Consider the following 26,481-nt stretch of genomic DNA (forward strand, 5'->3'; position numbering starts at 1 on the left):
ACAGCCACTGAATTTTCCATGTTTCATCAGACATCAGCAGCACTCTTGCCTTTCCAAGAAGGTTCAGCTCACATTGTTTCAATACAGCTGATATTCTCTGTCTGGCTGGTAAGAATGCTGGGTTTCCTCCTGCTGCCCAAAACCTGTAAATTATTCTTGTAATGGTGCCCTACAGTGACATATATTGTCTCTTCTGGAATTGCAGCTTTAAAATGCAAATGACACAAATGCACAAAGGAAAGAAATTAATCAAGTAACACTGCTTAATATCAGCTGTGTCTCAGCCATTGACTTTTATTATAACAATAACTAATGCTATCATCTACACTATTTTGGTAATAAATAACAGTAAACTGTTATTCCATGTACAGCTTAACCACTCTTCACGTTGTACTAGGCCTGTCCACCTGAGTGAAAAAGCCAACAGTGTCTCTGCAAATTAACAAGTGGGAGGTACCCAGGGCACCACAATACTACCGACTGCATCTAGACCCAGTGGCTGAACACCACAGCATGTGCCAGCATCCCTGTCATCAGACCAGATGACATGATCTTTGGGAGTTTTAGAATGGAGTGTCTTTTCTACAGCCTGCAAACACAAAAATGCAAGAAAGGATTTGATGTACACCTGGTTCATCCCATTATGGGATTGAGACATGAGTGGAGTTTGTGGTCAGAAAGCTCAGAAACCTTTTATGTACTCTGGTGAGAAGCAATCATAGAAGACGACAATCCTAAAATAAATAAGCTACAAAGAATTTCAGAAAATAATAATAAAAGGTGTCCATTTGCAAACAAAGAGTGCAGTTACCTTAAGCAAAATGTCCCCATGCTGGCAATATTCTGTAACAGAACAGCCCTTCATTCTCTCTAGAAGAGCCTCCTGATGCTAATACACCTGTGCTCTCATTTTCAAGGGATGCCAGGTTAACTGCTACCCCTAAGTTCTACCTCTCTGCCACAGTTATGTTTACTGTCTGTTAGGTGTGTGCTGCACAGGGCTCAATCACACAGAAAGATGGCTTCCTCTACACTAACTACTGGCCAAGGCTGACTGAACCCAAGCAATCTGATTTTTTGAAATGGGCTTGAAAAGAACATGAGTGAATAATCAACCTTTAAAGAGAGGCTGTATGGAAAATCTCACTGGATTGCAGTAGAACTCAAATGCCTGATGTGTGCACTAGGCACGGGTCTTACTGGTGCAAACATAGAAAACAGCTGCATATGAATAAAACTTCATAATAAATACATGATTTAGTGGTTGCTAATACAAACTGTAATGGCAGTTCAGCCTCTCCAGGCAGCATTTCAGAAGGACAAATCAAGATACACAAACCAAAGAGGATGAAGCTGGTCAGCCTTGGTCACTGGGAGTTAGAAGCTCACAAGAGAAGCCAGCCACAGGACCAACACAGCAGCTGCTGCTGAAAGCTCAGAAGTGCCTTCCAGCATTCTCCCACCTTGTGTTAAGCAATTCTGACATTTCTTTCATGTAATCCATAGAGAACTACCCCCCATTCTCTAAATTAAATGGAGAACTGTCACCAGTGCACTGCAGCCTGCAAGAATGAGGCTGGTTTTCACCCTCTTGCCTTGCCTTGGTGAATTAGGAATGATAAACAACATTTCTGACTGCATCCTGCTACTGCAATTACTGTTCATGGTGACACTAATGCACCTTGAGGACACTTGTACTGACATGACGTGACACAGGAAGGCTGGAGGAGGGGACACTAACAGTATGGCATGACAAGCCAAGTCCTCCTGGACCATCATAGCAAAGGTTGGAGTCATTCTCAGCTTAAAGGCAAAATACTGCTATTCGGAGCTAAACTGTCTGACATTAAATGTTCACTCTCAGAAGATAATCGGAAAAAAACTGAGCAAACTCAGACCACTTTGTGATTCCTGTTCCTTTTGTCTCTGCCCTCATGCAAAGGTCCGTGGTCTCCAAGACAGAGAAACAACACAAATTCCCTTTTCAGTGATGCCCTGGAGCCATCATGAAGGATGAAAAGGGGGTGTAAAAGAACAGTGTAAAAAGAGCAGATCTGCTGCAGAGGAACTAATTTTGGAAAGAAAAGCAGCTGGAGCAGTTCTTGATTCTTTGAAGACTTTCAGGAGGAAGTTAGAAGAAAATAGGAGTGGTTCATAATGGTGTAAATACAAACCAGGGATGTCAGCTTCTGATCCTTTGAAGCTCACGTATAGTGATTTTTACTACCTTTCCTATTTCAGCATTTATTTCTTCTTTATGTTTTTAACTTACATGATTCTTTTTTAATTTAATCTATACCAACATTTAATTCCTGCTGCCATTTCAATTAAACATTAAACAATTAAATCACTAATTATAGACAGCTTATTATGTACCTTTAAGTAGCCATAACTTAAGAGTAAAAATTGCTCAACTTGAGTAAATTTTTCATTAACACTGATAAAATGCTACATTGTTTAAATAATAAAGAGCAGTCAGGAACAAGCACCTTAAGTGTCCTAAAAGGAAAATCTCTGTTAGAGAGAACCACAAGTTGGAAATTTTTGATACACAAATATAATTTCAATCAAGTATTTAACAAGCATCTTTATAACCAGCTATGTTTTACTAAAGGAGCTCCAAGAGAATTTGAGAATACTTCCTTTATAGGCAGATTATTGTATCATTTCTTCCTGTAGATTCTTCCTCCTGTCTCTGATGCAGTCCCAACTGAAGAGGTTACAGGACTGTGCACAGCACATACCTCCCTTTAGTAGTACTAAATAATGCTCCCCAGTAATTTAGCTTCATTTTTATTAATACCCAGACCTCCAAAGATAGAAAAATGAACCAGTAAGTCTCACTTGAAATTCACCTATTTTAGCAAAATGTAATGCAACAATTTGGAGGTGTGTGAATTGGATATGTGAAGATTAATATTACTCTTCTTTCTTGGAGAAGTGTCTCTTACATCTCAGAGGCAGGTAAGAAATGTTACCTTGTGTCAGGATTCAGCTTCCTCGTTCACTTAAAAAAATTAAGCTTTCAGTAATTTGTAAGAGTTTAAATCAGACATAATCATCCTGTAGCAAATTATGATGTACTGGCATGTACAGTACAGAGATAGATGTGCTGTGTGATGTAACTCTCTATACATGTAGAGAGTTACATCACACAGCACAATTATTCCATATTAGATAAGTGTAGAAGTTGGAAAATGGAAATGAAAATTCTTGAGAGCATTGATGTACTCGGTCCCACTTTATTGCATATACACGCTTGCCAAATTCATGCTTTCTACCAGATTTTTAAAAAGGCATACATACTAAGCTCTTTACTAGCTTCTTTATATGAATTAGAAACAAAATTGGGATCCTAATGGAGGGTAAAATAATAAGATATAATGAGTATGCAATAGAAAATCGACTTTAATAACATCTTCTCAGATAATATATTACTGAACAGTCTGAAAAGACTTCAAACATCCCATTATTACCATTTTGACCCGAGGCAAAGCAAAGCACTGAAAATACATCAAGGGTTCTGTTCAAGACTAAACGGGTTATACTTGTATTATGCAGTTTGTGTGAGAGTTAGGCAATGGTGATTACACTCAGTTCAAAAATAAAATAAATCTGTAGGTTATTCAGGAGCACTTTCATCAAAGCTTCACCCATGTGGCAGGACACAAAGAGTCACCTTGTCTAGTCTCTTTTGTACATACATAAGAACACCTCCGTTTACTCATAAAAATACGTATTATGCATACTTTTCTAAAATCAGCATTGCTTTCACACTAATGACTGTTTGGTCTCAGTTCTAAAATAAACAGAACAGTCCAGGTAGAGGACTGCTTTTTTGGAGATTTAATGCTCCTGAAAAGAAAAGCAGCAGGAGAAAAAGGAAGTTCACAAGTAAGTAAGAAACAAAATCTGCCTGAACATGTTCCTTCTTTGTGCAGTAAAAATAAGGCTTGTCTTAAACTTCTGACATTTGGGTGATACTCACAGTGATAAAATTCAGTTAAACTAAATGCAAACTGACTTCAGCAGTCACACATCTTCTGAACTGCTGACCTGAATCTATCAGGACACTTTTCTCCCTTATTACCTTTTCACTTCTTGGTATTTAAGACTACTGTGGCTGAAACAGGGAACTAGCAGAAGAAAAGCAGTTGCAACAGGACTTTAGGTCCGACCAACAACAGTATCAGCAATACCACGCAATCTGTGGATCAAAGGCAGCTGAGGAGTCAGAGTGCAGTTCAATTAACAGGCAACTATTTGAAGACCTACCTGTATTAAAGGGATGTCTGCAAGAGCAATTACCATTTGTCCTGAAACTTTTAAATCACTCACTTTAAGAGCAGAAATATGAAGGAGACACATGGGGCAATATGTTGTAATTAAATGTCAAGTCCCTACTTGTCTGCTTTTGCATTTGGTTAGCCTGAACTTACACATTTTATATCCCTTTTTGGCATACAAAGCTGCATTCTGGTTAATTTTTAAACCAACTGCTGCCACACTGCTAATACTATAAAGAGAAAAAAATCTTCACACTGCGTCGTTTCATTTTATATCACTTTTCTAAAATATTTTTAGCATGCTTGAACTGCAGAGCACCATAGAGATACCTGAGTTTGCTTGAAATAGATTACACTGGCATAATTAGACTGTTTTCAGCAGCTAAACTAGAGTTTAGCAGGTGGTAATTTAAGCTATTTTTCACCATGGCAAATAAGCCTGCACAGAATGCTAGATCTGACAGTCCTAATGCTCAAGCTGGTTTATGTGCTGTACAAATGTAACCTCCTTATGAATGCAGCATATTTACTGATATTTCTTTCAGCAAAATAGCTTAATTTTTATTATACCCTCTATTATTTATTAACACAACCATTAAAATCAAAGAGTTAGCTATTAAATGGCCTGCCAAGCAGCCTACACTAGAGCATAGATTAACCTATTTTATCTTGTAGATGTGCTTCTGTTAATAAATTCCAAAGCTGCTAAAAAATGAAAAAAAAAACCCTCCACCAGAGAGGCACATCTGAAGTCATAATAAGCATGCAATTTGGGTATTCAAAATGACATCATGACAGCTGCTATGCCTTCTAAGTATTGAAAGTGCTTTAAAAATAAAGCAGTGGTAACACAGTTTGGCAAATTGCTTCAACTGGCTTCCCACCATCCAAAAGTCAACATTAACAGCAGCTTGGTTTGATTTTTTCATGTGCCTTTTGTAAAGCAGATTAGACAGTGAAAAGATTCAGGATTATTTTTTTCTAACTTCTGTTCCAGTCTTTCAGCAAAAAGATTGTAACAATACACCCAAATTACTTTATAAACCCAGTGTACATTCCAAATGTGCTAAATGAAATAAATTTCTTTTCTACTGCATGTTTGAAATGTGTGCCTTTTGTATTTCCCTTGCAGAAAATTTTAACATCGGTGAAAGCTCTGCCTCTCTCTTTCACTTAATTTTGATTTGCTTCTTCTGGAAATCTTTGCCTTAGCAAATCATTCAGTTGAAAGAAAAAAAATAAAATAAAAGCACCAAACATCTGGTAGATATGCCTTACCTAATGACTGGTAAAGCTCAGTCATCTTGGGATGATCCCAGCAGGTCGTTTGCGTCTCATGGCTACAACACAAAACATGAAAGTTAGTAAAGAGAATTTCTCTCTCCATCTCACAGCAGAGATGCAGGCTGCACATCAGAGCACGGTGCCAGATCTGTGCCCACTGCCTGGGCTGCCCTGGCAGGGGGCTCAGCAGTGCCAGGCGTGTCTTTCTTCAAGGAGAGGCATTAACCTGGAGCGCTTTATTCAGGCAAGGACTCATGAAATAAAATTAAAATTTAATTAGTGCTAATTAAAAAGACAGCAAGTATGTCAATGTTTTGAGGAATTTGCAAGCCATCAATTCTTAAGAACTCATTGCTTTGTACCGGTCATTCTCCAGTTGCTCCAAACTAAAGGACAGACATTTCAGAGGGCTTAGTTCTTAAAGAGTTTCTGGAAACTCTGAGCAGACACTGAGATCCGTATTTGACATCCTTTCCCCTACATGCTCTCTCAACCCTTTCCCATGTAGTAGTAAGAACCACCCAATGCAGTGGGTCCAATCCTTCCTTTCAGTTCAGACACTTGTGATAAATTCCCTGAGCCACAGCCTTCTGATCCACCAGCAGCTTACACCGCTTCCCAGGGCAAGGTTGCACCCCACAGTAACAATCTCATCTAGCAAAGACTCTTGGCTGCTCTGCTTGTTTCCTGGGACTCCCAGGCCCTTTCCCTGGCCCTGGAGGTTCCTGTGCAGTGTCTGGCAGCAGAGCTGTTGGGAAGCCAGGGAAAAGCTGGAGCGGGGTTATGAAATGCTGCAGTATGACCAGAATGTAAATTGGAGAATCTCTGCATTGAGGTCAGCAGCCTCCAGCTTTGCAACACAACGTGTTGCCGAAGGACAGGCAGCGTGAGAAAGTCAACAGAATGAAGTGTTAGTGGATGTAGTAGCAACTCATGTCTCCTAAGGTTATACTTTTTGAGTTTGTTTTTTAATGACAGCATAGCTAACATGATTATGTTTCCATTAACATAGAGGGCTTGAAAGAAAATTCTCCTTATCTCTCCTGTAGCCAATAAAGTCCGTTCAACGCAAACAGAATTCAGCTGTATTAAGAGACAACTGTGAGTCTCCATTAAAGAAAAAAAGGAACATGTATGTAGCATACCATTACTAGCAAATACATTTGCCATTTCTGTACTTAAAAGCAGACATACAGGCTTCAACATGCACACATCATTCTGGAGAACATATGCAGAAGAGCATGACCTGACCCACAGCACTGTGGAGCTCCTGGAGCACACAGCTTCCACCTCCAGGAGACCAAACCACCTCCCAGCAGCACCTGTGGGCTGCACTGTGCCCTGGAACATTGACACAACAAGGTTGTTTCAGAGAACAAACAGTCCTTAAGTTCTCATTTTGAGGCACTGATGTTCCCAAGTGCACATTTACCCTTTATAGACTAAGAAGAGGTAAAACTTCCAATGTATCACTTCAACACCACCTCTACTCAAGGAAAAAGAAAGTTGTGCCAGGTTTTTTTAGTACGATTTAATTTTGGCCTTAAAAGACAGGCTATTTATTTGATTCCTGTGAATACTTACTGCCCCAGTAACCTCTATATGTTCAGCAGCTTACTATATATAATTTTTTCAGATTTTGCTCTCTAACTACAAGAAAGAATGAAAGGGATCACAAGCACTAAGCATAAGAAAAAAAATCAACTGTAGAGCTGCCCTAGTTGAGCACAGGGTTTCAAACAAGCCCTGTCTCAGCATTCCCAACCCTTGTCAATTCCTGCAGTGGTTGAAGGCAGTGAAAATGGGAGAAGAACACCACAAGAGTAAACCAGTCTTGTACTTTGCTCTGTTAAAAATGAATCTTGCACAGAGAGATGGAGGCAATTGTATTCAGAAATCTCAGCCTGGTGTGGTTTTTTTTTTTTTTTTGGTTGGTTGGTTTTTATTCCCAGAAGCTAGGTAGCTTCAAGTGAAAACCTGTGGATCTGGGTCACCTGCATCTGAGCTCCTGCATTTCCCATCCTGCTTGGAGTGGGCAGGTTCTGCAGGGAGAATGCAACACCAGAACCTTTTATCACACCCAGGTATAAAGCGTATTTTTGAAGAAAAACAGAAACAGTTCATGCCTAAAAACTCAACTGTAAGAAGCCTCTTCTGATACAGCAGCATTCCAAAGGAAAAGATGGAAGTGCATTCATGGCAGAAAACCCCGTAGCCAGAAATGTCCCGATTCAGGTGAACAGTCGCAGACCCAAACAAACATTCACACCTACAGACCAGGGGCTGCAGTTTGTTTGCACCCAGGGTCAGTCTCAGATCAATAGTTCCCCAGCCATGAGCTTGGTCAGCCTGACTTGCTTCCCCACAGGCAGACAGCCCCAGAAGCGGGGTATATTTGAACAGGAACTGTACCATGGTTTGTATGCTGAATCACGCAGCAAAAACGAGTAAAAGAATTTATGTGAACAGTTACAAGAAACTGATTTCCCATGAAAACGTTTAAAAGCCATTAGATATCTGGTAAAGGTGAATATATATACATAGGATTATGGACATATTCCATGCTTGTGTGGGATAGAAGAAAAAAGGGATTCTTTGTATGAAAAACCCATACAAAAAAATCAAAGTTATGCCAATGAGTAATTTACTGAATTTTTTATTTTTATTTTTTATCGTAATGCCTAACCACGTACCAGTGAGTTTAGCGTGTATGGTTTAATCTTATAGCATTTACTAGTGCTGAAAGTACACAACTGCTTTTGTAAGACCTTGTAAATAAAATTCTCTTTGCCAAAGAAACACTGGACTCCAATTGGTTTCAGATATTTTTAATACCAGTAACCCCAAACCTCTACTCAGTGTGGTTTTCTTTCATAGTATAAGATTAATTATCACGGGAAATGCACATTTTGTAAAGAATAATTTAATCCGCTTCATGTTCAAGTAACAAACACTGAATTTGCAGGGCCGGTACATTTCCCCTTTCGCTTTAATTTGAAACTTCATTGCAACTTAGGGGAAATATTCCTTTCGTAAGACCATAAAATCAAGCCAGTAGAGCCCCTAACTCTTGCCCCAGCAGCTCCCTAGCAGTGAGCACCCATGGGGCAGAGTGCCCTGCAGCTGCTGGATCCCACCCTGGCAGGGACCACCCAGCTCCCAACCCTGGCAATGGGCTGGCCAGCCCTCAGCACCCCTCTGTGCTCCTGCAGGAACAAGCAAAGGCTTGGAAGGCAACTCTAGAGGTTGAGTGGCCGTACGGAGCCAGGGCAGACTTTGCTGGTACTTTACATGCAGAACACAAGAAGGCTGCAGATATTTTGCTCCAGCTAAAAGGCGTTCGCCTCTCAACATCATCAGCTCGGAAAATTATCAACTATTCTGCACACAAGGGCAGGTCCAGGAAAGGTTAGATTCCATCAAGGCTATTCTTCCTAAGCCTCTTTGCCATTTTCAAAGGCCATTTAATTGTGAGCTCTGGGGTTGGACCGGTGGGGGAGGATTTGTGTGTATGCCCTTCTTGTGAGCACCGTCTGAAGTGAAATGCCAGCTCAGCAGTTTCAGGCAGCCTCAACCACACTTGGGAATGCTGTAGCATCCTTAATAGATCTGCAGCAAAGTGTTTGCCAGAGTTTCAAACTCTGGTGAACAAGGCCCTTTACAGTCTGCAAGTCAGGAAGACATCAAAAGTGTAGTCTGAGTCCTCTTGACTAGCAGCAGCTGAAGCAGAGTAAGAGTATGTGCAGAAATAAGTACTCAAAATGCTTTTCCAACAAGCCACCAACACAAAAAGACACTGGCACACACAGCTAGCAGTTTTGCAATATTGCACATGCTCAGAAGATATATCTTTCAATTTGGCTCTACATTTAGGTCAACTAAATTGATCACTAGCTTTTAAATCAAAGGCATTCTGAAACAAAGAAAAATATAAGTGCACTCACTTGGCTTATTTTCCTCTTTCTCACCTGACCTGAGCTGCGAAAGTGGAAAGGAAATTAAAACCGGGCCTGAAAAGAAGATGAGCAGCAATGGCCAGTGGTGACACCTTGGTGCAAGTGTGACTGGCACGCTAAACACACTGATAATTTGGTGGGATGAAAGCACAGTGTTCACTTGATACATCCTTTGGGAACCACAGGATCACTTCATTAAAGGGTGATTATATTATATTAGCAAGGATAATTTTTATGTAGGGAATTCTGTCACACTATGCCTGTGTGAACTCTGTTTCTGCCAACAGCAGAGAGATTTGTCTCTCATCACTGTCAGCAGAGCCAACAACACACAGGATTGGAAACCTGAAATCAAGAGATGATATCCTAACAGACACACTGGCTGAATTACAGTTTCCTTGTTATGACTTGATCAGTCTGGACAAAATACAGTTATTTTTTCTTCTTTCTTTTTATATTACTTCTGAGCAACACCAGCAGCAGGAGGAATTGAAAGCAATGCTCCCCCACACCCTAATTCTTGCACAAATCCCCCCCCACATTCCTGCACCAGCCACGCTGTAACATTCACAAATCTTTTAACTGTTTTTGATTGCATCTCTTCTCCCTCACCCCTTAAAAAAAAAAAAAAAGAAAAAAAGGTCCTGTGTATTCACTGCTCAGCTCCAGAGCAGAATTTTAGGCTGCAACTGCAGAGTCCTTTTTAAACTCTTACAGCTCACTTCATTAGTGATACCAGAGCCAGTTCTGCTGCACTTCTCCCCACACCCTACATTAGCAAATGCGACATGAACAACATGTGCAAACGCATAAACGTACACAGAATAAAAAATTCTATCGCATAGCAATAAATAGTCACATATACTCACAAAAAAGTGCCAAAATTATAGTGGTATTGTACAAAGCTCTGAACTCATCTCGTTTCAAACAACACGATTTACAATACTTCTCACCTTCTGTCTTTACGATGAATCAAATGTTACTCCAACCACCTTATGACCGTTGTCAAAAAGCCAAAGTAAACATGATAGTTGTTTGGATTTTACTAAACTAACCTAAATGCAACTGAAAGAGCTTTTATGAATAGACACTACCTCCCGTTTAAGAGAAAAATATTTTCAACGGAAGATGACAGTGATTGCAAAGAAAGACTTAATATTTCTCTTTCTACAGTGCTTCATTAATTCCTAAGCTATAACAAGTTAGTGCTATGGAAAGTATTAGCAATGTAAAAAGGTGGCACTCCTTTGTGCTTTACAAAGAACTACTGTTTTCATCTGTAAATCTAGAGACTACTGATCTGTGCAGAGATTACTTCTGTTTAAGCCAAGGATCAGCGTCTCTTCAGCAGGAATTTGACTTTAGCCTGTTTTATTGGCTTTTGCAAGATTTATCAGACTGCTGAAGGCAGGCACCGATACATATTAAAGTTTCTTGCCGATACTGGAAATGAAAAATAGGAGAAGGGCCAAATATCAGCTGTCAAGTACTGAACAGTAACCCTTTTTTTCTCCCGTTGATGTTAAACATTTATTTTGTCTGCTCTGTCAGGGGAAAAGATTCCCGCTCAGTGACTTGGTTTGGGTGAGCCTTGCCCCCCCGGCTTGTCACTCTCGGCTGATCTATTTGCTTTCCAAAGCCTCTCCTCTCCACTTCTGCCAAAGCAATTTCACTGCAGGGTCTTGTCAAATCTAGGCTTAGACAAGCGATGGCCTTGAACAATTCTTTAGTGCTAAAAAGGTCAAAGATCCCTGATATAACCAGGTTCCTCGTTTCCCCAGCTCTGCACACAACACACCTGCAAAAACCACCTCTGTGCCCAACTCCAGTGCAAGACACCTCCGGTGTCCCAGGCTGCAAGATGTTTTACAGCAGCTATTAAAAGGCAATATAAGGTGCCATATAGCAACAAGAAATACAGCACTTGCAGTGCAACCGCCCGGAGGGAATCCCCTCCCAGCCTCTTCTACCTATTAACTTGAAAGATTACTTCTAAGCATGAAATTACGGGGGAGAAAGAAGCCATACACCCCCGAGCAGGTTCGCTTTCAGGAATTCCGCTGAAGTTCACGCCCGGCCCGAGCTGCCCCACAGGCGACGTTCAGCGCAGGTGACGCCGTGCAGCACCGCGCTACCCCCGGAACCTGCGGAGCAACGAGGCGAGCCCCGCGCATCGCACCCCGCCGGCACCGCCGCCGTTCCCTGGCGCGGCTTCTGCCCTCGCCAGCCCGCACGGGCACAGGTACAGGCACCGGCACAGGCACCGGCACAGGTACAGGCACCAGTACAGGCACAGGTACAGGCACCGGTACAGACATGGGTACAGGTACAGGCACCGGCACAGGTACAGGCACCGGCACAGGCATGGGTACAGGTACAGGCACCAGTATAGGCACAGGTAGAGGCACCGGTACAGGCACAGGTAGAGGCACCGGTACAGGCACAGGTACAGGTACCGGCACAGTTAGCGCCACGCGTGCGTGCCGCTCACACCGCCATCTCCTACGTGTGCCAACGGGGCGAATCCAGCGCCCAACTACGGCCTCGGGAACGGGGAAAAGGCACAGAACCAAACGGCCTTTCAAGTTCCCACAAGAAACCCGGCGGCAAGTTGCGATTTCCCGTGTAAGCGATGACAGGTACGGCCGCCCGCCCGGCGCAGACGGCGGCCGGCCACGCCGCTCGCCGCCGCGGAGCGCGGGATGGCCCCGGGCCGCGCCCCCGCCCGCCCCCGCCGGCACCTGCCGCCCGCGCCCCGCATCGCCCTTACCCCCGGAGCTGCTCCCTCATGGCGGCGGCGGATCGGCGGCGCCGCGGAGGCAGAAACAGCGCGTCCGCCCAGCCCAACCGCTCAGCGCCACTGCGGCCGCCCCGCCGGCAGGGAGGGACGGCGGCAGCGAGGGAGGGATGGAGGGAAAGGGAGAGGGAGCGGGAGAGGGAGGGAGGAGGAGGTGGCGCTGCCCGCCCCGCCCCGCTCCCGCCCGGCGGCGGTGCCGGCGCTGCCCGCCCTCAGCTCCGAGCCTCCCCCCTCATCCCGGCTGCGGGGCGGCTGAGGGCACCTCGCCCCTCCCCGGTCTCCCCGGCGCTGTGCAGCTATTCTGGAGGAAGCCCTCGGGGTTTCCTCTGACTTCCTTTTTATTTTTTTGGGTGTTCTTTGCCCTGGCGCTGGCCGGCCGGCCAGAGAGAGGCGTGTGCTGAGAGGCGGCAAATCAGTTCGTCTTCAGCGGGCTTGGGAAGAAAACTTAGCTAAAATATGCACCGAATCTAGACAGATTTGAAATGGGCCTTAACTTGCACTTCCCCCCCCCCCCCCCCCTTTTCCCTCAGCGTTTAATTTTGGTGCTTAAAATGCTGAGTGGTTTATTCATGAGTGAAATCAGGTAATTTCATTTCTAAGGGCTTGCCTTGGCCCTGCAGGGAAGGAAGGGTGAGCTTCTCCCCTGGATCTGTCAGTGCAGAGGAAACAGTTCTGCTCACACCGAGTTCCTGTTGCAATGTTTCTTTGCATTAATTCCTACGCAATATGCATTACACAAACCATGCATTACAAAAAGCCAACAATCTCCTTTTGCTGTCAAGCACTTCAAATCAGCGTGGCCAGTCTCCCCTAATGAAGGCTCCCAGTCCTTCCCATAACCAAGTAGTTTTTCAAGCCTTACATATTGTGATTTCCTGGTAAAGCCAACCCAAAACCAATGTCTTTCAAATCAGATTCATAGAGTGGTTTTGGTTGAAAGGGACCTTAAAGAGTATCTAGTTCCACCATCCCTGCCACTAAACCAGGTTGCTCAAGGCCCTATCCAGCCTGGAACACTTCCAGGGATGAGGAATCTCCAACTTCTCTGGCAACCTGTTCCAGTGCCTCCTCACCCTCACAGCAAAGAATTTCTTCCTAATATCAAATTGAAGTCTTTCAAATGCACAGAAGAATCTCCCTGTTTTTACACTGGGAAGATGCACACCTAGAAGCATGGAAAATTCATCCCACCCCTGTTACATGGATGTCAGTAGGCATTGAAGTTGGAGGGTGTTAGCCTAAGCACCAGGAAATTTAGGGTTCCCCTTGATGCTCTAGGTAGTTGGATTATCTGATTTTAAGAAAAGTTTACCAAGCAGTTCAAGGAAAGCCCACAGTTTTGTTTTTTTTTCTAGAAGCATTAATGTGAGAGATGCTCAAGGTTCAACCCCTCAGGCCCTCAAGGGTAAATATAAAAATTATTGGAATTAAATGTTAAATTCTAATAGTTTCTAGATGATTTAGGTTGTTTTAACAGATCTAACTCACAGTTTTCAGTAACCTTGAATCTGTAATATTACGCCAATATGGAAAGAAAATAGAGGAGTGATTCTTGTGCAAACATAAATTGCCATGTTAAAACTCATTAGACTGTGAATTTTCCATTTAATTTAGTGGACCTGGTATTTCATCGATTGCTCTGACTATATCTTAGTTTTGACATGATAAACTGGCTGAAGGCTGTCAATTGTGTTATATCAGCAGTCTCACATTTTTGCATGTTTGACCAAGTTTTAAGAAGTGACAAAACTCTCCTTAAGTCTAAAATAGGATGATTTTCACCCTAGTTGGGAGGAACCTCAGGGTTCCCCACAAGGAGAGAGCAGCTGCTCGTGTCATACAAAGGGAGGGGCAGCCAGAGGCCAGACGTTTCACAGCAAAAGGGGTTTGTTTTCCTTCAGAAGCATCTAGCACTGATTCCCTGATACACATTCCTTCAATTTTCACTGTTTCTGGAGCTTCCTGGCCTGCCTTAACAGAAGCTTGATGCTGCTATTATCATGCTGGTCTTCTTTCCCATACAATAGTGCCAAGTAATAAGAATTTAAAAACCGGTCTGAATTTCTCATACTTTGCATAATCTTCTTTCTCCTTGAGTTACAATTAAAGCATTGTATTCAATTAGACTCACAGCAGGTGAAAACCCCAATTAGTGAATCCATTTTCTTGGCTCTTTTTCCCTACCTTACACCCACACATCACTTTTTTTTTTTTTTTTACAATAAAGGGTAACTCTGAGTCATTCTCCAATTGAAAAGCAAATTAACCCTTTGATCTCCCAACTCAAACTATTACTCACTCAAGAACATCCAGGGCAAAACAAGAATGTTGAAGGATTAAGGGATTAAGGCCTATTGACTTTATAAATTGATTTGTATAAAAAAATCTATTTAATGTAGTTCTGATTGTTGTCTTCAAATTCACCAAAGCTTTTAGCTATTTTGATTGACCTGAAAATTATATTTTTGCTGTATAATGTGCCCAAGTATTACCACTCTTACTCCAAATTACTTTTAAATACCTGTAATTTATGACATAAATATATTTTGTTTGCAGTGCAAATGGCTACTGTCTTTGGCATTTGTAACTGAAGCCAATTTTTATACCATACTTAATTTTAAGCCATTTATTTGATAAAAGATAGTCACCTCCCTATAAATAATAAAACAGGATTACAGAGTAAGCAGAGTTTTAATACCCTGTGGTGCTTTTCTAATGCAAGGGCTACTCAGTCAACTTATGCACTATATAGAGAATTTAATCAGAAGAAGAGCAGTGTTTATTTCTCCTATATTGTTCTTTTGTCCTAGACTGTATCTAATCAATGTATCTACGTCTTCAACATTTAGTAACACCAGGTGCTTAAAGGGAAATCATGGCTGCCTAAAAAATGAGGGATGATATTTAGAAGTGATCTTATTACTGCAAAACTCTTTCAGGAAAAAGGAAAAATAAAAGGAAGACTTGGATTTGTAGTCAGTCTGACTGCATTGCTTGCTGTCCAAAGGGTCACTGGAATTTCTGCATTTCAGAAAGCAAATTTTTCTGTTCTACTAAGTTCTTCTTAGAATGCTGTCCCTTTTTGATGAACAAAGAGCCAGAGTCATGTACACATTAAAACAAATTATATTAACATAAAATAATTGGTTCCTAAGCATTAACAGTTGAGTATAAATCTTTGTAAGTTTTATGTACAAGATTAGCATCATCACTCATGTTACAGACAGATGTGGAAACCCAATTGCAGGAAAGGTTTGGGACTTGCCTAAAACTAAGGTAGACTAAAGAGACATTTCTTTAATTTTACTGTCATTGAAGGTGAAGATAGAACATTTTCCTACTAGTTAAGTCTTACTTCCAGAGCTCTCTGAAGTGTGTAGCCTCCTTGTAAGTGTGGCTTTACCATTTCTCAGCTATCTGGACAGTGGATTACTTTGCTTTGCATTTGAGAAGATATTGTGGTATCCTGTATTGTGCTGGCTAATTTGTTATACTGTTTGAGTCTGTTTTCTTTTTCTTGGTATAAATAAATGCTAAAAATCAATTAGGATGCCACAATGGCACTTTCTTGGTTCATGTGTCTTAAATATGCTCCAAGGGCTGACACCTTCATGGTGTCTGGGAAATTGTTTATAGCTCTCTCAGAAAAGCCAAGAAGAGAATGCTGGTTTTGGATGCTGCTATGTTTGTTTGTTTGGGGTTTTTTTTGCCTTTTTTGCACATTACCACTGAAAACACACTAAAATATTGTAAATGCAACGAAAAAAATAGTTTTGAAATGCTCCATTCACTGCACTGTAGATTAAAGAACTAGTAAAACATTCAGAGCTCAGTATACTTTAAATCAATCATTTACACCATAGGTACTGGGGAAGGAGCCTACCACTCCCTGTCCAGGGGGAGACCCAACCTCTGTCCCACATGAAGGATGACAAGCTGGTGCTTCTTCGTACCCAGGGCTCATTCTCTGCACTCCAAGGCAGGTAACTGGTAAATGGAGCTCTCAAGAATTTTTTTCACTGAGATATTCTTGGAATAGACAGAGGAAGATGTATCCTCTTAAAAAAAAAATATTTTATTTATTTTTAAATTAATTCTGCAGTAAATATTACAGAGCTTGCAGCAATATAATGCCTAGTATGGAAAGTATTGGTACCTGGCACGTGTGGCAGGAACACTTCTGTTCCTGCTGAATGCACAGCAGCAGAGCTTTCACATTCCTTTGGGCTGTACTTGCTTTTACTACAGTAAGGACACCTGATTAAAAGTGAAATCTTAGTCACCCTACAAGATGGGTACAGTGGAGCCTCAGGAGCAGCCTGTGTGTGCCTTATGTTGCACCACACTGCATGCTGTTGCTGAAAGGTGAATGAGAGGGTGCCTGTCATTTTGAATATATTAAATATATGTATGAATTCAAGCCTGATGAGATCTTGGAAAGGAAAATTTCGAGAGGCTACATTTATTTTTTAAGGTGATAGTGACAGTGGCAGAGTGTTCAGTCTCTACTGCTACCTTGAAAAGGGGAGCAGAGTGGGACTGAGGTTGGGTATGATTGCACACATCGCTGGAAGGGGTGGATAGCACATCCTGATCCCACCAGCGCCATGAGCTTTTCAGGTAAGCTCCTGTAAATAGCAAAAGCTTTCTTCTCCCTTCCATAAGAAACCACAGCAAAGAAAGAAAATTAAAGAAGGAGTAACCCTTACTCTTCTGGGATGGAGATGAACTGGAGTGTGAATAGTCCCAAAAACAGGAGATCGAGAAGCAAAATGCTGACATAATGCTAGAAAACTAAAAGTAGTAAAACCCCTTCTGAAGTAAGGCTTTTGGAAAGCTGAGAGGAGGAAAAAACCCCATATATATATACATATATATATCTTTATTAAAAAAGAAGATTTGAAATCTGCCAACCGAAAACTTAGGTCAAACAAAATTGCCTGCTGATTTTACAATGCACAAATAAGACTTGAAAAACTATAATTAGACCATAGTAAATTCTTGGTTTGAGGAATCTGTGTTGGCAAAATGAATGGTTATCATTATAGGGAGTAGGGTTGAGAAAAAAATGCAGTCTAATAAGGATAAATTAAACAAAGCAGCAAAGACAAACTCCATTTCTTTCTTTTCTTTGCATGCCCAGTTGGAAATAAATGATTGTTTTGCCTCCTGGAGGGATTAAAATAAGAAGGATTTCATAAACTCTCTCACTCACTGGCGCTCTTTTCACCTCAAAATCTTTCTTTCTATGCATGAAATTATGTGTTGCAAACACAAAAGCTGGCTTACAAAATCATTAACTTCTCTACTGTTTCCTATCAATGTAGAGATCTCAATATCAAGAAACTCTGTATCTTGCAGTCCTCCTTAACTCAGGACCAGAAAACCTGATCCTAGCTACTGCTCACCCTGCATTCCCAATCCCTAACAAGCTGCCTCCTCTTCCAAAGGCTTCCACAGACATTAAAAAAGAATGCCTTCTTTTTTGTACTTATTTACTTTTTGGTTGTGTTGCATTCCATAATATACATATTTTTGACATTATTGAATCTATTTTTTGTGACTAATATAATACAAACAGATTTTTTTTTCTTACATTTAAAACTTTATTTTAAAGTCATATTGAAGAGAAAATACTCCTTTGGGGAAAAAAGCCACTGAGATCATGCTTGAAGATTATTTACTAGGATATTCCAATGGTAAGGCTGCAGTTAGGTAGTAAAGGAAGAGAACAATGAAATCTATTGCATTTTATGACAGCTATATACAGACAAGTTCCCAGCCAGACCACTAGTTGGCCAGAATTTGCACCTTTGAATTATTGAATTCGTGTTTTGCTGTCTGTATTCTGCCTGTATTTCAGCAATGGATGCTTTGCTGTGTTCTCACAGAAACTTGTAGTTCCTCTTGCTTTTCAATATTTGTTGAACCTGTCCTCGCTACCTTGTTGTTTCATCAGTGATTATAATACACCATGCATAATATATAATTCAAACTCAAGAGGCCCTGCCTATTTTTATGTACACACAAGGCTTTTTCATCTCTTCCCAGAGATGTTGAGGCTGTTGACCTTAGCAAAGATCAGTTTGAGATTTAGTCCTAACCTTTTCCCTTGATTGAGCCATACAGAGCCTTAATGTGAGAAAGGGATGGCTCTCCCTTCCTGGTAAATCACATTGGCAGAGTTTCAAAACTAGGCAGACTTTAGGTTCTCCTAATAATCTGGTGTAAGATGAGCAAAGCTTAGTCCTGCATGGCAAGACTGCTTTGCTCTCCTTTCCTAAATGTCCTACGTGGGGATCCAGAGAGCAGAGCACTGCACCTGGGGAAGGAACCAGCCTAGAGAAGTTGATGGCAGAGGAGGCAGCTCCACCTAACTGGCCTCACCAGTAATTCCAACCAGGCTAACTCTTTCATCTGATCCAGGTGACATTTCTCATAATTTATTTGCATAGAAATGCAGCTTCGGGTTCAGGGTTGAGCAACTACTCCCAACCTGAGGTCAGCAAGAAAAGAAATCCAGAAAGCAAAAGCTTAACATCTGCCATTTCTGAAATTCTTTTTATTTCATTTCTAAACAATATCCTGTGAAAAAAAATGCTTTGCTTTAGCTAGAAAATGAGACAATTGTTCATACGGCTCTGGCAGCACCCTTTAATGACAAGTGGGAACAATCTCATCTTGTCCATGCCAAAGAGTGAAAATCAGTGTTTCTATACAGGCATTTGAAACAACTACAGGCACACAGATGCCTACATTAACTGGAGCTTCCAGAGGCAGAAGCTATAATGGAGCCATGTCCTAGGGCACAGATATTATTTTATCCTAATTGAATCTAAAAGTATGTTAGCATTTAAACCCTTCAGTAAAGAGGGATATAAAGGAATTTTGAGGTAAGATAAAAATTATTTCTTGGTAAGTGGATTTCATTTAAGTATCTTGTGGCAAGTCCAAGCATTTATGCTTTAGCACATGCTCCACATAATTCCAGACAGTTTCTGTACCTTCCATTTACTTAATTTTACTATGATTCTCCCTACAAAGCAATGCTCCCAGCTTTTACACATAGATATCTTTGTGTGGCTCCTCCTATCCCCAGCACAGTAGCTGGAAGTTAATTCAGGGAAGAATCCTGTGGGTGCCAGCTGATAGGAAAAAGTTTTGCTAAACCACATTGCACATTTTAAACTTCATGCTTATCAAAGCCTAATAACAGCATTTAATGGAACTCAATGTCTAGGTGCACTTTCAGTATTTCATATGTTACAGTTGAGACAGCAAACATCTCATGGTGCATCTCAGCAAGGTCTCAAATAGCTTGCAATTCTACTGGCATACTTTCATTCAGTTCTCTGGTCTCAGTTATTTAACAGAAAATGGAATCTCTTAGGGAAAGAATAAACATGCAAAATGATGATTTCCTTTCTCGCAACACAGCCAAATTTCACTGTGAAAAATTTGCAATGAAAATCAGAAATGCCTTGTCTGCCCAAAGAGCAGACATCAAAGAGCCTTGACATTTATGATCAAAGGTACACAGATGAATTCAAGGACCTTCCATAGTCCAGTATTGAATCAAGAACAATGGTGAATGTGTTTAGCTCAAAATCAGCCAAATACTTCTTTTCTTATTATACTGAGCATTTTTCCCCATTGAACTAAACAAACATTTGTATTTGGAACTATTTACTGCTTCTTTAGGAAATTGCTTTCAAAAGTGCAATCTAAATGCTGAACAGTCCATGCAACCCTAAAATATTAAGGGTTTAAATATTGGTTATGGTCTATATTAACATTCTTAGACTCCTGCTGCTACATCTAACTCCTTTGAACACATTATCAGAAATGTCAGCCTACACATCTACCATATAAAAATCTTCAGCTTTTTCTAAAATAGTCCAGACTTAAAGAGAAAATTCCTATTGCTAGCACTAAGTGAAGTTACCCATCTTCATCATCTCCCTCACTGCACGACACAGAGAGACAGATTATTTTAAAAGTTCAAAATACCTTATTTCCTGTTATCAGGCCGAAGAAACATCACACAGTTTTTGTCACTTTCCTTCCAGGGAAAAAAGAAGGTATTAAATTAAACCAAGGTTTCTCTGTATCTACATTGTACACTGTAAATGCAGAGCACAGCACTCAAACAATTTGTTTATTTAATAGTGTCCAGAATTTGCCATTTCATACTGGCATAAATTTAATACATAGGTACCATATTGTGTACTGTGTGGAAGATTTTCTACCTTGCATTAAAGTCAGAAAGAAGGATCTTCTAAAGTCACACCTTCTGTCTCATAAAACACTCCAAGTGTTTGAGCATTCATCTCTAATCCCAAAATAACAAAATCAGTTTGCCATATTAAAAAAAAAAAAAAGTTGCTGTTTTAAATCATAGTTCTTCTCTTCAGGTAAATAATTTTTCTTCAATTGCTATCAACAGCTCTGGTCGGTGGTTGCCAACTTCAGAACAAATTGTCATTTTGAAAATTATTATCACTACTTTAATTAATGCCTTTATACTAATGCACATCAGGCAAGAGAAAATAATAAAACAAAATGAGACCTACAACCTTATGCAGGGTTAAGATGTGATTTCTAAACACTTTTGTACTTTAGCAATAAAATTTATTTTGCTTATGGACATTTAATTTTTTTTCAGTGTTGAGAAATGGATCTCTTGCTACTTTTCCACCATTTTGTTGCTGCAGTTGCTCTTCATTCTCATTCTTAAAATTCTACTGCAATTATTTTTCAAATTATTGTCCTTCTACCCATGTCCCTCAATTTGTTCTGTTTTTAGGGTAACTAACAGAGCAAATAATTTATTAAGGATAAATATAATTTTGCAAAGATTTGCAGAAGCTGACAGACTAAGAATTCTGCCAAGTAGAACCCAAGCAGAGAGTGGAGGATTAGGCCCCCCTAATCCACTGGTTTTTTTCAAACCAGGGTATTTAATACTAAACTAAAACCTTTGGAGAGTTTTATTTTTAGCAGATTTCCATATTATGGTTTGGTCTAAGAATTGCATTTTAGGAAACAAACCAAAGAAATTTATTTCTTGTTTGTAAGGTATCATCATTAAAAGTCTTCCATTCCCAAAATAAATACTTTTTTACTTTATGCCATATTTTATTTTTTCTGATAGTTTTCATTGTGAACATTATACTTCAGTGAGCTTTAAAATTAAAAAATAATTAAAAGGGAAATTATGCAAGAAAAGCAATTATTTGTGGATTGCAGTACACTATGTTTGATAAGAGATGAAGAAAAGGACTGTTTTTACTAATTATTTCCTTGTCAACATTGTACATGAAACTTCCTTTCAGTTTGGAGAAAACCAGGCCAGTGGGGCTGTGTCTCTGTTGCCTTTTAATTAAATGATTTAGTCTATGAAATAGCCAAGAGGGAGCAACTCTCCAAATGTGGCAATGTTTTGGCTGTTTCAACTTTCTAGTGGCATATTATCTTAGCTACACTGTTATGTGTATCTGCCCTGAGAACAATTGCCATTTCTTGGTCCAAATTTCACACAGTGACCCTTTTCTTACCGCTGAGAGGTGGATGGCCATACCTACAGCAGGCCATGGTATTCCTCTCCTTCCCACTTAGTGCTCCTGTGGACCCAAAGCATGGCTTCCTTCACATTTATAAGTTTTGATTCTAAAAATATACTTTTTTTCATTTCAAATTATCAGGCCTAATGTAGGAGTTGATGCCTCTGAACTGCTGAAAAAAACAAGTTATCTTTTTGAAACTTGTTGGGCCTGCAGAATAAATCCATCAAATGGCTACAACCTCTGCCTACACTGGGGAGCCAGATGAGTTCTAGGCCAGCTCAAATGCCTGGGATTTACCTGGCATGCAGGACAGTCACAAGTTCTTTGCTGCACTAGATCCTCAGGCTTTTGTGATGAGCTTCACAAATAAATCAGTTGATAATCCAAATAATAATTTTTAAGCAGGGAATTTTCTGTCCAGAAAGCAACTAATCTGACAAAACAAAGTCGCTACCAGTGAAATTTGCTGAATACTTTATATGTAATTTCCAAAGTTTGCAGCAGTCAAATTTTCTAAGAAAACAACTATTATTTCCACTTTTTTTTTTTTTAATAAACTGGTAGAATTTTTTACAAAGTTATAAAATTGAGGAAGCACTCCCAATGCATACCAGCCTTTCTTTCTTAGATTTATATAAAAAGAAGTGGTTTAGGTAGAAATTTCTGTAAGAAACTGGTAAAAGGTAGAATACAAAAGAATATTCTTCTGCTCCCTTGGACTGTGTATTCACACAACACTTCTGCATCTTGCCAAGTTTGTGAGCTGCAAGAACACAGCGTGTAGTGATGATGCTCTAACCCTTTTAGTGCCTTGCATTCTACACACTGAGCTGAATTTTGCTTCCAAACAAATTCTGGCTGCATTCCTCACTGAGCACACATTGTTCTTGCTTTGACAGACTATCCCATTTTCTCGCTCAAAACAATTTGATGCATTTTTCATTTTTTTTTTAAACTTGTTCCTAGATGAGTATAGTTTATATAATCAGCCACCAACTCCAACACTGAAAAAGACAGTTCTTATTTTCTTAATTTAGGTCTTTATGCCAAAATCATACTTTCTCTACTTTTTTTTTTGCATAATTTGCAATTATGAGGATAATTTTAAATACCTTTTAGAGCAAAATTGTCTGTTATATAGTTTTTCTTTTTCTAACTTAACATTTAATTAAATGCTAAGTTTGACATTGCATAGTTTGGTGAGAAATTCAGCACTGGATTTCAGTGAATAAAAAGAATACCTAATCATAAGCAATGCAGCAGTATTCTGTGATTCTATATTATTATATATTATGTAAATATAATTGGCTTTGTAGTGCCTTTTAAACAGAGATTTGCTCTGATCCTCCCTGCCTTCAAACTTTCAGACTGACCACAAGTGAGTATGTGGAATTTGAGTAGTAGTATGAGTACTAAATTGCTAAAAGTACTGCAACACCAAACCTAGATTGTTATATATTTATATGAAGAGCAGAACTGAAAATACTAATTTAAAGGAGTCTCTTCAAATTTATTTAATTGGTTAAAACAAAAAATTGGTCTTTACTGGGGCATAATGGGATAATATGGCCTTATAGTGAGGAGTACATGTAGAAAACAAGGGGAATTTTAGGCTTAACTGCATTTTCTGTCAGCCAATATCTTAACCTAAGATGATCATCTGTTCAGCTTCTTCTGTGGTGTAGAATGAAAAAAAAAGAGTGGTTACATCTTTTGCAGCCACAAGAAGAGGACAAAGGTGGACAGGGAAGCAGTGGATATACAGTATAATAACTTCCAGCTGTTGTATCATCTGTCTACTGGTAGGTGTGGTGAAATAAATAAATGATCAAAGAAAATCTAATTAAAAAAAACCCAACAATGTCAGGATGAGTTTTTGTAAATAAGAACTTGCAAGACAAGTGATATGAAAGCAACAAGATTATTAAAATGCAGTATCTTATTTATTATACATTAGGTAGATCAAAGCTCCTCAGAGATAACAAGGCACTGATTGGGGGTTGCCACCTGTTTGGTATCACTGGCTGTGGAAATCTGTGAGGTGAAGCTGTGTTAAAGGTTGTCAGCGCATGGTACACTTATGAATGGCTTGCATTGATAAAAACCCTCAAATTATTCTTATTTTGCTGAAAAGATTTACTCATTATTCACCACCATATATGCTATTTTCTTAGTTAAGACAAAAAGGATATGCTATGTAATTCAGGAAGGTTTCACAAACAAACAAACAAACAAAATTGCAGGCAACTGCTTTTACTTGATACACATCACTTTAATATGGTGAGTATTAAAAGACCTGAAGAGTATAAAATTAGAATATATTTGAGCTGTTGTTTTGGAGAATGAAGAGCCTTGCAGCAGACTGAGGTCAGAGAAGAAAGATTGTGGCAAGCAAATTGTTCAAGAAAACTAAAGTCTGGACAACGAGGGAGGAGGCAGTTTTCTAGATGTTTTTTGGGTTGGTTGCCTTTTTTGTCTAACCTCTCCACAAAGAACAGAGCAGCTGTGACTTAAGGAAATGTTTGGGTATAAATGTCTAACTGTTATTGGCAGGATCTACTAAAGAGCAAGTTGAGGAAAGCTGAAAATCTGCAAGATGCCGCAAGGGAAGGGAAGGCAAGGCAGCGACAATCTTTGTCAGTGTCCTTGAAGTGTGCCACAGAACTGGCTGAAGAGATGAGCAGAGCTCCAGACTGGAGATGTCAGAGCACCACTGGGCTCTCAGGTCTTTAAATGGCTATTTGCAGGAGACAAACTTTTTGCATAATTTCAGGACATCCCTCTGGCTGTCCTGAGAGCCAAGACCTCTGCCAGGGGTCTCAGAGACCCTGGCACAGAGCCCAGAATGCCCCTGTGGTTTTGATTATGACCCATGGAGCAAGTTACCAACATTATATGAAGATCTGCAAGCCATGACAAATTAAGTAGAATAATAGTGAATTTATCACAGGGTGAAAAAGTAGATTTTGGGGTTTCTAGAATGGGGGTTCAGGGTACAAGATGGAGGGATCTGGGCATGTCCAGCCTTTCTCCTTCTTCTTCTTGGCCTCCATCTTCTGCTGTGATGTTGGCACTTTTAGATTGGTTTAGAGTAGAAGCTCGCTGTCTAACATAGGTGATAGGAATTGGAAAGTAATTGTAAATATTGTATAGGTAGTTTTTAGTATAAACATATAACACCACCCCAGGGGCAGGCAGAGTGCCTCAGACTGTCTTGCTGGGCAGACCTTGGCAGGACAGGAGAAAGAATTTTATAGATAAGATACAATAAACAACCTTGAGACTGAAAAATAAAGATCCCTGACTCCTTCTTCGAGCGCCGGGCTGGGAAAAGAGACTTTCCAACTGTTCTTGGGGTCACTCTGACAAGCTAAAGATCCTGACAGCATAACAGCAAGAAAAGGGGAGTCAGTAAGAGTAAGAAAGATCTCTTTAAGTCAGTGGAAACTTAATTTGAATGGATAAAATTGGAGAAAAAGTTTCTAAGTACTTTGAAAGTCATGTGTTCCAAAAGAAGAATTGTTTGGGAGGTCTCTGGGTGTTGTAAATACACCCAACTGACCAAAACCAAGTTGGCACTGACACACGAGAAATGATTCCCCTTGGCTGACTCAATTCCAAGCAGAGAAGGCGACTGTGAGAGCACATGATGTGGGCATTCCCTCACAGGCGAGTTTGATAAAGGATTCACACTGACAGACTCTTTTCCACTCCTTATTTCTAGAATGGTGAACAAATGCCCCAGAGCAAGGCACCGCTGAGGGTTTTGCGCTCAATTTTCTCTAGAGAACACCGTGCAAATACAGATTTGCGTTCTGCTAGCGGCAAATGCTTATTCTACAATAGTTTGGGCACTGATGTGAAAAAACATGATACAGGAGAGGGAATGCTGACAGCCACGTTCTGATCCCTTTTAAAGTAGTAAAAACAAGAAACAACTTTGCTGAAATCAATGAACATTTCTCTCAATCCATGCAAGCTGCTTTAAATGAAGAACTTAAATTTGATTTCCAAACTTCTGGCAGCAAGTCTGATGAGAGCCTAAACTGCTGCCAGCATAACCTGTGAGTCCTCTGGTTCTTCTGCTCATTTCAAGATTATTAAGAGTACAATGAAATATTCATTCTTCCTTTAGATTGGAAACAGGAGAAGATATAATAGCATATGAAAGTAAGTTTTAACATGTAATAACCATATTAGTAAGGTTTTAATTGCTTTCGTGCCATAGCACAATTAAAATAGTGGAAAAGCAGATGAATGAGGAATGTGCAGGAATAAATATTTGTCAAATATAAAGATCTTGAACACTGTCTGTGATGGAATTGTTTGGTAATATTACAGCAGCATTAAAAGCATAAGCAGTCCCATTAACAAGCAGTAATTAGGAAACAAATAAGGTAAGTGCAATATAGCCAAAAACATAATCTCATGGTGTTTTATATCAAAATAGCTGACTTTAGATTCTGAAGTTCAAACCAGTGTTTGGAAATGATGGTGAACTCATCAGTATGAGATCTTTGGGAATCAGTTTTCTAACCTCTAATATTCAGGTGATGCTTAAGGTAATCTGAAGTATAGAGCTAAAACATGGT

The 26,481-nt window shown here is 40.1% G+C and overlaps 1 protein-coding gene across 5 annotated transcripts in view; it reads right to left on the reverse strand.

Annotated features, from left to right (window-relative positions):
• The window catches only part of DMD (dystrophin), a 1,043,102-nt gene that overhangs the window by 74,779 nt on the left and 941,842 nt on the right, over positions 1 to 26,481 (reverse strand). For 4 of the 5 annotated variants that reach the window (XM_066545462.1, XM_066545464.1, XM_066545461.1 and 1 more), the window contains exons 1-2: positions 12,297 to 12,423; positions 5,565 to 5,626 (exon numbers count right to left, since the gene is read on the reverse strand). In XM_066545462.1, the coding sequence (XP_066401559.1) occupies positions 5,565 to 5,626; positions 12,297 to 12,316 (82 nt within the window). In that variant the 5' untranslated portion in view covers positions 12,317 to 12,423. Of the gene's footprint in view, positions 1 to 5,564; positions 5,627 to 12,296; positions 12,424 to 26,481 lie in introns of those variants that run through there. The other variant, XM_066545460.1, reaches the window with a different exon arrangement.

The sequence above is a fragment of the Molothrus aeneus genome, chromosome 2, assembly GCF_037042795.1.
Source record: "Molothrus aeneus isolate 106 chromosome 2, BPBGC_Maene_1.0, whole genome shotgun sequence".
NCBI lineage: Eukaryota > Metazoa > Chordata > Aves > Passeriformes > Icteridae > Molothrus > Molothrus aeneus.